Consider the following 15,036-nt stretch of genomic DNA (forward strand, 5'->3'; position numbering starts at 1 on the left):
CCACCTGGCCACGCCCCCATCGGTGGCGTAGGCCTCTCCCGATTGGGCGATCAAAGAGAGGAGGCGGGGCGCGGCCGCCTGGGCCCCACGACTCTGCGCGGCGCCGCCGAGGTTGCGTTTGACTGACAGGCAGCGGTGGCTCGGTAGCGACGGCAGGTGAGTTTCAGGCTGCTGCCGGCTGCTTCAGGGGGCCGGGCCTCTTGGGCAGGGACGACCCCAGCCCTGCTCCCGGCCACCGGAGTGCCTGGCCCTGTCAAGTGCGCTAAACGCCGTGGCCAGGTGAGCGGAGCCCGGGAACCCCCCCGACCGCCGTCACCCCACCCCTTCTCCGGCCGGCGCCCGGGGGATCTTCGAGTGTCCCGTCGCCCCACTTAGAGCCCCCGGGGACTCGTTGCTTCTCCGGGACAGGAGCCGCCATCTCTTTATTCTCCAGGGCCTGATTCAGCGCTGAAAGCATGCGTGTCGCGTCTCGGGGCGCTGACATGTATTTCCCCCCGGGTCTGGGCCCTGACGTGTATTTTTTCCCTTTAAGGACAAAAGATGACCACTTATTAGTGGGGCTGAATTAAAGTCCCAACGCCGACTGCCCAGCTGAAAATGACACTCAGACACTTCTGCCCGAGGAGAGGCGCGTCCGATGTTTTGAACCCCTAGGGCCCCTCCTCGGGTGTTTGCCCGCCGCCTTTCTGGACCTTTCGGGGGCCTTGCATTCGTCCCTTGCCACGAGGACTGTCGCTCTGCGCTTTGCCCCTTCCACCCCGAGGATGCTGTGAGGATTAAGTTTGTTTGCAGTATGGGCATCGACAAACGCGTAGGAAATAACTAAATGCAAGAATAGTGGCTTCGAAGGCTTTTAGGAACCCCTTAAATAGTAGTTTTCCTTCTGTCATTATAGGCTGGTCCTTTCCTTTGAAAGCACCGCCTCTTACTAAGCGCTCACTAGGTGGCAGGTACTGGGATAAGCATGATCTCACTGAGCTTGCCCAACTAGCCAATGGAGTCATTCGGTTATTCCTCATTTTGCAAACGAGAGTGCCTGAGTTCAGGGAGGCAATGCGTGCTTCAGGTCACACAGCCGGAAGGTGGAGCAGAGACCACTCGCAGGCCTGGCACTGCCGCGCGTTCTGCGCAGCGCCCGGCATGGTAACCGTTCAGTAAGTGCTGGCTGCAGCTGCTCTTACTGCAGCTCATGGGCTGTGGGGAGGGGCTGATGGAGGCCGTTCTCAGTTCCCTCTTCTGAAGACCCTTCTGAAGCGGGGCAGCGTTTCTGGAATGCCTCACTTCTTTCTGGAGCATCCTCCTCTAAGATCGTTGTTCTTTCCCCCTGGACTGAGACAAATGGCCCTCTCAGGTAGACTCGGGATGTCTCAGAACAGCCTTTGGGCTTTGGACAAAGCGGTTTAGTAGCTGTGTGACTTCCAGCCAGTTCCTCTGCCTCTCTGAGCCTGTCAGGCCTCCTTCAGTGATGGCGGTGGAGATGGATTTAGCTTCCAATGTTGCCAACCCCCAGGGCGGTTCTGAGGATTCAGTGAGGTCTCTGAGTACATGGGGAGGGAGGCGGAGGGCGGAGTGGGTAAGGCCAGTGAGGATAACTGGAGGTGTGTGGGCAGCAGGGCTTGCCAAGGCAGGAGGAGGCTGAGAGTTCTGCTTTGAGTCAAAAGGACGGTGGACTCTCAGTGAATGAAGACTGGGTGAGAGGAAACAGTGTGTTGGGCATGCATTAAGACTGGGTTAAAGGAAGGAGTATGTTGGGGATTTAGGGAAAATGGAATTGCTTGGAAGTCGACCGGAGAAAAGAGGGCAGGAGGGAGGGAAAGGGTACCACCAGAGGGGTGTGGGTGTGAGGACCGGGTCAGGGGGTGCCCTTGTGTTGGTGGGGGCATCACCTTTCCTGTCCTGAGGAACTTGGCTCCCTCCCGGCTACAAGGAGGTTGTAGCCGGAACCTCCAGGAAAATGATGAGTAATGGGCACCTGCGGCCTGGTCTCAGCAGCTGGTGCCAGGCCCGGCCATGCTGCCTGATGGCTGTGTCCCTGGGGAGGTACTTTCCCCTCACTCAGTGCTGGCCCCAGGGAGGACAGAGTGCCTGCCCTTATCCAGGATGAAGCGTCTTGGAAGCCTCACCCGGGCCCTGAGTGGGTGGGCACTTTGCCAGACCTGCCAGCCTGCTTCCTTTCTTCCTGCTTTCCCATCCCCAAGAGAAGAAGCAGGCGGTCCTGGTGGGTCAGGAGGGAGAGGCACTCCAGGGTCGCCGTGGGGAAGCGGTGAAGGCGCCACGCCTCTGGCCGGCAAGTCGGGCAGCACAGTCCAGTGGACCAGCTGCTCGCAAGAGGGCCCGTTCCCAGGATCCAGCTCTCTCGGCAGGGCAGGCTTCTTCCCCTTTCTGTCTTTATTAAACGCCTCCTGTGTGCACTCCTTTTGTTTGCGCAGGGGGCAGGGTGGGGGAGGCTGTGAAGACAGACAGCCTGGCTCACTTCCAGCTCTGTCACTTCCTCGCTGCGTGGCCTTGGGCAGTGGCTATCCATCTCAGATCTCAGAGCATCCTCTGCCAAGTGAGGAACAGCGGTGCTCACCTGAGAGCACGTAGGCGGGCTCGAGCCTGACTCGCAGTGGGTGCTGGGTCCTGGGTCCTGGAGCTGCTGCTGTTGACCTAGGGTTACCTTTTCCAAAAGACCACTCCCTGCTCCCACCTTAAATGAGAGAAAAGGCATCTTTAAAAAGTTTCTATTTTGAAGAAAACCAGACTTACAGAAAAGTTACTAAAACAATAGAATGAAATCCCATTCATATCCTTCACCTTGTTCACCAATTCCTAATAGTTTAGCCCTATTTACTCTCTGTATACTCATGATTTCTATCATTATTATTGCAGATCCATGTAAGAGTAAGTTCCCCATGTAAGAGCAGTTTGCCCCTAAATATTTCAGGGGGAATCATCTGAAAACAACGACATTATAACACATAATCAGAAAACAGTTTCCATCTTCAGAAACTTCAGTGTTGATATAATGCCATATCAGTCTGCTAGGGCCGCCATAAAGAACGACAGGCTGGGTGACAGAACAACAGAAACCAATTTCCTCATGGTTCTGGAGCCTGGAAGTTCTAGATCAAGGTGTCAGCTAGCTTTGGTTTTTCCTGAGACCTCTCTCCCTTGGCTTGTGTCGGCCACCTTCTCGCTGTGTCCTCACACGGTCTCTCCTCTGGGCGCATCCTTGGTGCCTCCTTGTCTGTCCAGATGTCCTCCTCTGACACGGGCACCAGTGAGACTGGGCTAAGGTCCACCCTAAAGACCTCACTTGTACTCACTCGCCTGTTTGAAGACCCTGTCTCCAGTAAGATTGCATTCTGAGGTACTGGGGGTCAGGGCTTCAATGTAGAAATCTGAGTGGCACATTCCATCCATAACAAATTTCTCAGTTGTCCCACTAATGCCCTTTACCCCATTAACCCAGGATCCAATTCTGTCATGTCTGTTTAGTGCCCTTTGCGTGGAGAAAGGGAATCGGGTTGCCGGAAGCAGAAGTGCTGGCGGCCCAGGGATGGGGAAAGCTGGTTAAGGATTTGCTCCATTCCCTGAGGTTCTGTTTCCTGGCTTCACTTTGATGTCCAAAGCCCCAGGAGGTGAGCTTGTACCTTAGGAAATAGCACTGAGAATCGGAACTACCATGCATTAGGCACCTGCTGGGTGTCACGCTTGGTCCACACTGTGCATTTCTTGGCAGGGCTGGTGGGCCCGGCTGCCCTGGGCAATGGAAGCCTGAGCGAAAAGCTGATGGGAGGTGCCCTTGGACATGAGACTTAACGTTCCTAGCACCCTCAGTCTGCTGATCTATAAAACATGGCCAGTAACACAGAGCAGAGCACTAAATGGTTTTTGAGCGTTCTCGGTAGGCAGATAAGTGCACACTTGGAGCCGTCCTGAGGGTGCACGTGACCAGAAGTCATTGTGCTCAGTGCTTCCTGTGCATTGTCTCACCACCCTCCCAGTCACCCAGTGTGCTGGCTCTGTCCCACTTCCTGGGCGAGGTGACTGCAGACTCAGTGATTTAGCTAAAGACGCACTGCTTGCGAGCGGCAAGAGCAGGGAGCCAAATGCAGGGCTAGCTCTCGCTATGATTGCTTCCCATAATTACGGTCAACTCCAGGATTAATGTGTGTGAAACCACGGGCATGCAGTAGCGTGAGAAAAGGTGGCTGCCCTTAGGAATTGTAACGTCCCTCCTGGCGGCATACATGTAGCCTGGCGTTGAAGTATGGAACTCAGCCCCATGAGGGCGAGACCTGTGCCCGCCTCGTTTCCACCCCCCAAATCTCAGCGCTCCGTGTTGGTTGGGCACCAGATAAGGCAGCGTGGAAACCTGTAGACAGCTGAGGTAGGTAAGGTGTGGTCCGTGCAGATGCATGCACTTCGCATGTTTCAGGTCCTGCGTGTGGAATATGAAACACCCGCAGCTTTGGGTGCCGCCACTCCACTTTTCCCCTCCACAGAAACTGACGTTTTATATAATTCTATTTATTTACTTATTTTCTTAGAGAGAAGGGAAGGGAGGGAGGGAGAGAGGGAGAGAAACGTCAGTGGGTTGCCTCTCGCACACCCCAGTGTGGGATGGAGTCTGCAGCCCAGGCGTGTGCCCTGACTGGAAATCAAACCCGCAACCCTTCGGTTCACAAACAGCGCTCCAGCCAACTGAGCCACACCAGTCAGAGCAGTAGGCAGGTAAGTTTACGTAATCTTTCTGGGGGACCATTTGTCAATATACAGTTGGAGCCTTGAAAATATCCATTTTGACTCAGTAATTTTTCTTTGGTCAAAGATGTAGTCAAAGATTTAAATTCCCAAATACGAGGGAGACCTGAAAAAACCCGAAATTATCTTCTGGAGGGTGGGTCCCTTGTAGTAACAGGCTCCCCCCACTAGGTGATACACCCATCTGTATCAGTGTGCCAGCTGGTGGTGTTGTGAGAGGCTGCATTCAGCTTCAGTGAATTTTTTTGAAGAATTTTTCAATGCATTTGTCCATTTCATGGTGGGTGATTTACGAGATTCACCTGACCACACCACGCAGGGTGTTCAGCAGTTTTTGACCAAAAACGTATGACTCCCATGCTCCACCCTCCCTATTCACCTGATCGCTCACTGAGCAACTTTTTTTGTTGCTGTATTCCCGGGTGAAAAAAGGCCTCACAGGGAAATGTTTTGCTGATGGGGAAGAGGTGAAACAAAAAACGGCAGAAACACAAAAAGGCATCAAAATCAACAAGGTCAAACACTGTTTTGAGCAGTGGCAAAAACGTCTCAATGGGTGTACTGCATCAGTGGAGAGGACTTTGAAGGTGCCTGAAGTTGAAATACGTAAGAATAAGTACACAATTTCTTATAAATAAATTCCGGTTTGGGGGGTGTCGGCCCCCACACTGCTAACTGCCTTATTTCTATGGCATAACATACACGCAAAACCCGAAGTGTTAACTACAAAGTGTCCAAAGTAGTTAAGTGAGGTTTAAGTTAGATTTGCTATAATATTATGCAGCCGTAAGAAATGAAGTTTTTGAAAAGAAACTTAAATGACATGAGAAATGCGTGTGATATAAACCCAAAGTCGTATACAAAAACGTATCTGTTGTATCCAGTTTTGTTTTTAAAATTGTGCTCATACCTAGGACCCGGACTTAACCCCAACGGTAACAGTCTTTTTTCCTGCGTAGTAGGGTTACGGGTGATTCATATTTCATTTTATGTTTGTCTCTGTTTTCCAGCTTCCGCAGAGATGTATCTTAATTGTGTTAAAACCAAATGAAAATATATATCTTTTTCTACTCTCAGGATACGTAGGAGAAGATAAGAAATTTTAATCCAACATGGATGTTAATGAGGCAAAACAAACGTGTTAAGAGCAGATCAGCCCTGGCTGGTGTGGCTCGGTGGACTGAGAGCTCTGGCTTGCAAACCAAAATGTCACAGGTTCGATTCCCAGTCAGGGCACATGCCTGGGTTGTGGGCCAGGTCCCCAGCTGGGGGCGCGCAAGAGGCGACCAATCAATGTATCTCTCACACATTGATGTTTCTCTCCCTCTTTCTCCCTCCCTTCCCCTCTCTCTAAAATGAATAAATAATATCTTTAAAGAGAGAGAGAGAGAAAAAAAAGAGCAGATCGCCCTGAATGAGTCACGTAGTAAAAGTGAAAGTTGTACTTTCAGGCCTTTGCGGAGGCCCCTCCACCACAGGGGCTTCCGGGTCCTCGCAGGTGCTGCCGGCCCTTCTCTGAAACTGACCCCACACGTCCTGTTTGCACTCTGTCGGCCTGGGGAGCTCCAGGGGGAGAACTTCTGTCCCCCCAGAGAGTTCTCGGGGGTCTGGGGAAAAGCAAGGACAGTCCCAGGAGGAGGCCCAAAGAAGCCAGACACATGCTCTTCTTCTTTTTGAAACTTCATGAATAGCCAAAAGTAATTTATCAGGTTGTATGCAGTATTCCAAAAGCAACACACATTCACTGCAGAAAATGCAGACAAGCAAAAGAGGAGGGAATAAGAATCACTTGTTTCCCCTTCCCAGAGATAACATCCTTTCTGTGGGCACCAAACAAAAACTGAAATTATTCAAAATGGAACTGGACTACAATAGTGTCTTAGAGCGTTTTGCCCTGCTGACCCACTCATTAAATACCCACTGGGAAGTTACTGTGCTCCAGCGGCCGCTCTGTGTAGTTTGCATACAGCTGTGGACCAAACGGATCCCGCCCTCAGGATGCTTACGTTCTTGAGTGGAGACAAGGCATTCAACAACCGAAAAATGGGCATTTGTCCCGTGGGTCCAGGGCATGCTCATCCGGGCCAGGACGGACAGGGGGCCTTCTTTGAGAGCAAGGGTAGTGGGAAGGGTGGCAATGCATTCAGCGGGGTGGCCAGCAGATGCCTTTGCTGGTCAGGGGACAGTGCAGCTGGGACCTGAAGGATGAGAGAGGACAGAGGTAAGGGTGCAGCGTGGCAGGGCACCTAACGGGACCCGAATCTTTCCTGGTCAGTGAACATTCACTTCACAATCTCTCTGCCTGCCCAGCGTTTTCAAATCTTTTTAAGGGTGCCATACTATGTGGATCCTGCGACTTTATTTTTTTAATCCTCACCTGAGGATATATTTATTGTTTTGAGAGAGAGGGAAACATCGATCGGTTGCCTCCCAGATACTCCCCGACTGGGGATCGAACCTGCAACCTTTTGGTGTATGGGACGATGCTCCAGCCCACTGAGTCATCCGGCCAAGGCTATCCTTCTACAACTTAAAAACAAAAACAAAAACAAAAAACACCTAAGCATTTAAAAATCCTGGTTAAATACCTGTAACAAAATCATCATCATCATTTTAAGCGCACTGTTCAGCATCCACAGGAGGGGATCCCATGGTGTTTGGCTTCTGCGCCGAACATACTGTTTTCAAGGGTCACTGGGGTGGTGGCAGGTGTCAGAGCCTCCTTTTTAAGGCTGCACCATATTCCGTGGTGTGTACGGACCAGGTTCTGTCTGTCCATCTGTCTTTAGACGGACACATGGGTGGCTTCCACCTTCGGCTACTGAGAATAGTGCTCCAGGAACAAACATGCACCCGGGGTGCGCTTGCTGTGCCGCCCGGTGATCCTGGGTTTGCCTCTCGGGGAGCTTCCATACGGTGTCCCGTAGTAGAGGCCGTACCTGCACTCCGCCGACAGTCCACCAGCTGCCAGCGTCGCCACTGGGTGTGAGGTGGTGCAGCTCGTTTTTACTATTCAACACTCTCCACGTCTTATCTGTATTGATAACATAGGTCTCAGTCACGTGTTTAAAGTGTGGGTTGGTTTTTTTTTCTTCCGGGTTTTAAATCAGGGGTTTTTTTAGGTGTAATTTATATCCAATAAACTGTACTCTTTCGAAGAGTGTTGTCGAATGGTACCTGTCTTCCTCCCCGTCCCAGCCCTAGACAACCATGGAGCTGGTCTGTCACGACAGACAAGTTGGGATTTAAAGTGCTTTTAATCAATTTTATTCACAACACATACAGTAAAATGCATGCACTTTAAAGATGTATTTCCTGAGATTTGACTGGTTAAATCCCATCCCAGTCAAGATCTAGAACATTCCAACACCGCAGAAATTTTTCTCTTGCCTCTTTGCCATGTCGCCTCACCCTCTGCCCCAGGCAGCCTCCGTCCTGTCTGTGGTCCATCATTGGCCACAAGTCATTATGCAGTGCGTGACTGCAGACAAAAATAATCCTGGGTGATAGAAATTGGACCGCATAAAAATATAATGGAGCCAAAAATTCCTATTGCCTAGTGAGGCCTGGCAGCCATAGTGTGATTTCAGGGTGCGAGGCATCACCCACATACTCGCGGGGATGCCGGTGTCAACGAGACTCCGTGCTGTCACTGGTGGAAAAGGGTAGCGCGGACGGCTATGTGCAGCCCACGACACTTGAAAACGGCAGTAAGCGACTTGCTGGTCTAGGTGTTGACTGCACCATTCCTTTTCTCGTTAGCATTTACTCTTTCTACTTATAAAGAAGTTCGCTGTACACACCCATCGCTTTCAGTGGCTCCGTGGCACACCGGTGTGTGGCCCACTGAGGAAGGGGGCCGTGGTGATGAGTGGATGACCCCGGTTACACCTGCTGCCTGGGGTTGCTCAGGACTTGGGGGGGTCAAGGGCTCTGAGCAGCCCGGGGTTGTTGGGCAGCTCAGAAGATGCGCTGAAGGCCCCAGTGGAACGTGCGGAAGGGACTGAGCCTTCCGTCCTGAGAGGGCAGCGATGGCTGGAGAGGCCCCGTGGCCCTGTCCTGCAGAGCCTGCTCGTCTCCCCTCTCGGGATCCACAGAGGTGATGCCCAGCAGCGACTCGGGAAGGGTCCACGGGCATCACTGGTCGGTGTTGAGTGATTTGAAAACAGCAGAACTACCTCAAATACACTGGTTTGTCCCCCCAGGGTCCCTGCCCGAGGCCTCTCGCTCCAGCCCTCCGCAGCCGCCACAGTCGGCTGCCAACAGAGAATGTGGATGCCGGCCGCTTCCTGGGACAGTGCCTGTACACAAAGGTAGGCTCCCAGCATCCCTGACTCGGGGGCGGCCCTTCAGACTGGAGAGGGAGTATGGACTTTTCCTTCTAGGTAAAATAATGGAATTGTGTTTATGATTTTTTTCAAGTCCTCTTTTAGAAAAACATACACAAATAAATGATATGAGATCTGGGATTTGCTGCAAAAAAGAGCAAGTGGGGGGGCTGAGGTGAAGCGAAGCAGAACTGGCCATGAGTTAACTGTGGAAGCCAGGCAGTGGGCACGTGGGAGTGGTTTGCACTGTAGGTCTGTCGATTTCCGCCTCTGTTCCCACCTCGCGTAAGTGAGAGAGAGAACGTGAGCGGGAGGCCATCGAGTGAGACGAGCTTGGGTTTCAGCTTTAGCTGTAGCCCTCCCGTCTGCCAGGCCCAGAGGAGAAGGAGCCCCTTCCCTCGTCTATAGAACGGGCTAGCCAGCACTGCCTCGGAGCTTGCTGGGGGGGTCCTAACTGATGAATGTGTGACATCGAATCCGCCCCAGTACCTCCTGCTCTGGCCAGGAGTCTGGGTCCCTGGCTGACCTTTGGGGGTGGGGAGGTGGCTTAAGGGAAGGGCTGGGGGTCCACCTGCCTCCGAAGGGCACGCAGCCTCTGCCCCTCATTAAAGCAGCCTCCACTTGCATCTTTGGTCGGTTTGGACCTTTCTTGGCAACGGTTTGGAGCTAGAACCAGCAGTCAGAGTCCTGGGTATGGCTTCTGCTAACATATTGGGCAATGGAAGCATTTACTAATTGGCTTTTATATGTTATCTTTGGAAATAATTGTAACTCACAGGAACTTGCCCAAAATGCACCGGGAGGTCCCACGTGCCCTTTGCCCAGTTGCCCCTGGGGCACCTCCTCTTTGGTGGGCCCCTGGTACAGTCTCACAGCCAGAGAAGTGGCGCTGGTGACACCCCCAGAGCCGATCCTGATTTCACCAGCTCTTCACACTCCTGCTGTGAGGCCTTCGAGCGGCCCAGGGGTGGGGTTCTCTTCACCCCAGTGCCCGGGCAAGGAGTGGGGGGAGGGCCCAGAGAAGTCCCGCTGGTGGTGTGGCTGAGCCAGGCCGCGAGGCCAAGGTCGTGCACATGACCACTAGCCCCCCACCTGCCCTGAGCAATGGCCGGGTGTCTCACCCAGGACTCTTGTGGTTTCCCGCAGGTGAGACCAGGCCAGGATGGGGGACTCCAGGGACCTTTGCCCTCACCTTGACTCCGTAGGGGAGGTGACCAAAGACGACTTGCTGCTCAAATCTAAGGTGCGGGGCCGGATATATGGGGGCTGAGACCCACACTCGGGGCCTCTGCGCCCAGGGGACAAATGTTTCTGAAACGGCGGCAGACTGGCTCCCCGGCGGCCTCTGCTGGCCTGCCCTCCTGGGGGGAGGGCGGAGCTGGTGTGTGCTCTGCTCTGCAGGCCTGCGGGCTGGGTCCAGCGGCCTCAGCGGGCGCTTCTCCTGGTCCTTGGAGGCCCCAGCGCCCTGTCCACTAGTGGCTGGAGTGGGTGCGCAGGGCACGGACGGAATCACAGGGAGACTCTGCAGGCATTCTCACCCCTGCGACCTGAGCAGGGCTGGGGGGTGCCCCCTGCTCCCCTGCCCCGGCGATGGGCCAGCCTCTTTCACTCAGGAGGACGTGTCATCATCTTTCACTGTCAAATGAAAATTTCCTGATGATGTAACACTTTCACATGGTTCAAAAATGAAAGATTATAAGAATAGAAATGTTCAGAAGTCCCCTTCCTGCCCCGCCCCCCCCCACCCTCTCCAGCCCACCCTCAGGTAACCACTTCCATTAGTTTGCTTTTGTATCTTTTCAGAGTTTCTTTATGGCAACATATGCAAATAGGCTTACTTTTTCTTTTCCCCTTTATTTCATGAGAGGTGGCCTGCTGGAGACCCTTTGGTAGCTTGATTCATGTGACAATGTGCCTTGGAGGCCTGGAGACACCGGCTGCGGGGGCCGCTCTGTCGTTGTTTGTCTGGAAGCTGCATCCTATTTCACGGGTGGATTCCACAACCGGTCCTCCGTGGGCGGACACCTGGCCTCTTTGCCACCGCCTGCCAAAACGAACGGCGCTGCGGTGAATGGCCTCATAGAAATGTCCTGTGGCGTGGCAAGAGCCCGCGTAGGGCATGGCCCAAGTGGGGCACTTCCCAGAGGTGGGGTCACGGGGTGGGATTCCTGGACATATTGTCGGCTCTCAGTTCCAGGCACAGATGCTAGTGGTCCAGGCTCCCTGCCCCGCCGGTCCTGGCCTGCGTGAGAGAGCAGCTCTTCAGTGTACCTGGGGCTTCCTTTGAAGTAGTTCCACTTCTTGCGTGGTCTGAAGAAGGGGCTGGGCAAGGCTCTGGCACATTTGCACTGTCCAATGCTGGGCTTTTCCAAGTCTGCACAGAGGAACGAATGAGACGAACCAACAGGACTCTTCCCCCTGCGGAGGCAGGACTAGGGAATCTGAAAGCAGCAAGGCGGACGCGGTGGGAAGAGGGAGGCAGAACGTGGGGAGACGTGTGCCGGCACGGGGCAGCCTTTTGGAATGTTAGTGCCTCTGGGGCCGAAAGACCGAGAGCGCTTGGAGACTGCTCGGGTGGGCGTTTCAGGGAGCATGTCCGCAGCACCTCTCTGAGCATCCGGAATCCACAAGATGAAGCCGGCGTTGTTTAAAAACACCCACGGGGGGCCGGGTATGAACAGGTAGCCCGCTAGGAAGAAACGCAAGCTATCTCACGTAAGCTGCTGTATTCCAGGGCCCTTTGTTACAGCAGCTGAAACCGTGCCCTACATAATTGTCTTGGGACTGATCGGCTGCCTCTGCCATTGTCATGTCCAAGTCCAAGGCAGTGGCTTCAGCTTCCCCATCACAGCCACATTCCGGGCGCTTGAGGAAAGGGAAAGAGGAAGAAGGGCAGCACACAGCTCCCAAGTGGCACACGTCACTTTCGCTGTCATCCGTCCCATTCACTAGGACTGAGCCCCGTGATCACAGCGGGGCTGGGAAACTGCCTGCGGCGGGCTGGTGGTGGGCTCAGGATGCGTGTATCCTCTTATTAAAGCAGGAAGGGGAGATACCGGCAGACCGGATGGAGGCCCTGTCTCCCAGACCACCAGGAACCTGGGTGTTTTCTGTGGTCAACAAACACATCGACCTCCTAGTGTGTCCAGACGCTGCGAAGTCACGGGGTAGCCAAAACAGACCGCCTCTGTTCCACGGAGCCCACGGTCTGGCTGGGGAGAGAGGGTGGAGTCAAAGCTGAGATGAGTTCGCGGGTGAAGGGGTCTAAGTTCCAAACGACTTCATTGGAAATGTTTTTGCAGGCATCTGATAAAACAAAATTCAAACAATAAAGTGTAGCCCTGGCCGGTGTGGCTCAGTGGATCGAGCGCCGGCCTGTGAACTGAAAGGTCACCAGTTGGATTCCCTGTCAGGGCATGTGCCTGGGTTGCGGACCAGGTCCCGGGGGGTGTTCGAGAGGCAACTGATCACTGTATCTCTTGCACATTGATGTTTCCCCGTCTTCCTCCCTCCCTCCCCTCTCTCTAAAGATAAATACATAAAATCATTAAAACGAACAAAAAACAATGAAGTGTGAAATGGGGAACCGGACTTAGGTGGGAGGGGCCGGAGAGGGCCTCTCTGAGGCAAACAGAGCCTTTAAGCTGACCATTTAGGGCCTGATGCCAGTGGGGGCAGGTGTGTGGCTCCCCCAGGCTGGGGCGGGCAGAGGCTCCGGGAGGGCCCCCACAGGTTGTCACCCTCTGCTGTTTTCTCTTCACCTCCCGCAGGGAGCCTGCCAGTCATGTGGTGTTTCTGGGCCGAACCTGTGGGCCTGTCTGCAGGTAAGGGCCCTTTGCCGCTGCTGGGGGCGTGGAGCACGGTCTAGACCAGGCGGGGACGTCCGTGCCCGTGGGCACTGCTGGAACCTTGGCGGGGACACTGGATATGGATGACCCAGGTGCAGTTCCCAACCAAGAGGGCCGCAGAGTCAGCGTGTCCCTGGCCGGATGCCTTGGCAGCCATTGACAAAAAGGGAAAGCCGGTCGGAGAAGAGGTGGGCTAGACAGTCCCAGCCACACACGAGGCAGGGTCCTCCGCTCGCACGTGCCCATCAACCTTGATGTGGGCGTCTTGCTCCGAGCCCGGGGGCTTCCAGCAGCCACCTGCTCCACCTGTACGGGGTGGGCCAGGCACTGATGACACCTCGTGGGGTCCGCCCCCCAGGCAGAGTCTGAGGAGAGGATGCCCATGACGGGCGCGGCAGGGCGTGTGGCCGCAGACAGTGCGCAGCAGAGGCTGGTTGTGTTCTAATTATTGTTTATTAAAAGGGACCAACAGATACAACACGACGGTTTTCAGTGGGTAGTGGAGTTATGGGCAATTTTTATTTCTTCTCTAACCCTGCAGTAGTTTTCAAATTGTCTACATGTTTGTATTTATTACATTTTCAAATTATACTAAAAATGACTGTTACTTCAAAGTTCTTCAAAAACAAATGCAGGTAGGAACACAAGGCAGCTTTAGGGGGCGAGGACACCCCAGTTCCAGTCTGTCTTTGCAGAAGACGCAGGGTCCCCCAGGGCCTGACTCTCAGTGCAAAGTAGGCTGTGAGGCACTGGCCAGGTCCCCTGGGGGTGGGGGGCCACAGCACGAAGTGTAAGATGTGGGCCTACCTGCTGGCAGCCCACAGCCCCCCAGGGGGACAGACACAGAAACCTCGCGACACCCCTTGTGACTCGCAAGGCCCTCGGCAGCCTGTGCAGTGCTGAGGGCAGGTGGGAAGGCCCCAGGCGCTCCCGCGGAGAAGCAGGCTGCTGGCTGGGGCACAGGCCCCGTGGGGAGGCACTTGAGCTGGGCCTTGGTGGATGAGTAGATTTGAGATAGGAGAGGACAAGGCCACAGGCAGTGTCCTCAGGGCCATGCTGGCCACACTGCGGGGCACCGGGTCAGCAGGGGGCTCCACCACCTCTGCCCATTCAGCATCCCCCATCAGAAAACAGCTGAGACCCAGGTGTGTGCACCAGAAACATGGATCCCCAAAACTGGCCCCTCATGAATTTGGTGAAAAGGGGACAAGTGGAGGTGGAGAGGGTCCTTGCCCAGGAGTGGCTGTGGCCCTGCCTGGCCTTTCTGTGGGACAGCAGTGGCCCAGGGCACCCTGCCTGCCTCACCCAGAGACAGGGGCAGCTTTTTCTCAGGGGGCTGTTCCCGAGAACTTGAGGGGGTGCACCTGTGTTCCTGTGCAGCGGCAGGGCCTCCCTGCTGGGTAGAGTCCTCTTGGATGGAGCGGGGGTATACTGGGTCTTGGCCAGCCCCAATCCACTCTCCTCCCCTCTCTCCCCAGGTCGCCTGCCCCTACGTTGGCTGCGGAGAGTCCTTCGCTGACCACAGCACTATTCACGCGCAGGTGAGTGTGGTGGCCGGAGCCCGGGTGTGCAGACAGGCAGGCAGGCAGCCCAGAGTCCAAAGCCCACTCCAGCTGCCTCCCTGCTCCATCTCCCTGCCCTCCGAGGCTGTGTCTGTAAAACGGGAGTAATCACAGGCACAGCAGCAGGGGCCGAGGCAGGTGCAAGCACACGTCTGCTCGATGGCAGCCCTGGCCTTCCTGGCGGCAGGGCGAGCAGATTCTGACCTTAGGGCTGGGAGCAGAGGCAGCCCCTGTACGGCTCGGGGTGCCTGTCAGACCAGTGCATCCTTGACCTTATTTTGGATCCTGCCTTCTAGGCAAAAAAGCACAACCTGACCGTGAACCTGACCACGTTCCGCGTGTGGTGCTACGCCTGTGAGAAGGAGGTTTTCCTGGAACAGCGGCTGGCAGCCCCCCTGCCCGCCTCCTCACCCAAACTCTCCGAGCAGGTACGGGGGCACAGCAGGTACGGGGGTCACTCCGCTTGGTGGTAACACATGTGGAGGGCGGGGCAGTGTGACCTGAGCCCCCGTGAAGTGTAGATTAGTGGGTCCCGGATGGCGTCTGGGC

General features: G+C 54.8%; 1 protein-coding gene across 3 annotated transcripts in view; it reads left to right on the plus strand.

The window, feature by feature from the left end:
- Positions 1–64: 64 nt before the first annotated feature.
- The window catches only part of USP20 (ubiquitin specific peptidase 20), a 33,277-nt gene continuing 18,305 nt past the window's right edge, over positions 65–15,036 (plus strand). For 2 of the 3 annotated variants that reach the window (XM_024562218.3, XM_045196835.2), the window contains exons 1-6: positions 65–156; positions 8,955–9,062; positions 10,224–10,320; positions 12,848–12,901; positions 14,404–14,466; positions 14,784–14,915. In XM_024562218.3, coding sequence (XP_024417986.2) covers positions 10,240–10,320; positions 12,848–12,901; positions 14,404–14,466; positions 14,784–14,915 — 330 coding nt within the window. In that variant the 5' untranslated portion in view covers positions 65–156; positions 8,955–9,062; positions 10,224–10,239. Of the gene's footprint in view, positions 280–8,954; positions 9,063–10,223; positions 10,321–12,847; positions 12,902–14,403; positions 14,467–14,783; positions 14,916–15,036 lie in introns of all 3 variants that reach the window. The other variant, XM_045196834.3, reaches the window with a different exon arrangement.

The sequence above is a fragment of the Desmodus rotundus genome, unplaced genomic scaffold (genome assembly GCF_022682495.2).
Source record: "Desmodus rotundus isolate HL8 unplaced genomic scaffold, HLdesRot8A.1 manual_scaffold_161, whole genome shotgun sequence".
NCBI classification, from domain to species: domain Eukaryota; kingdom Metazoa; phylum Chordata; class Mammalia; order Chiroptera; family Phyllostomidae; genus Desmodus; species Desmodus rotundus.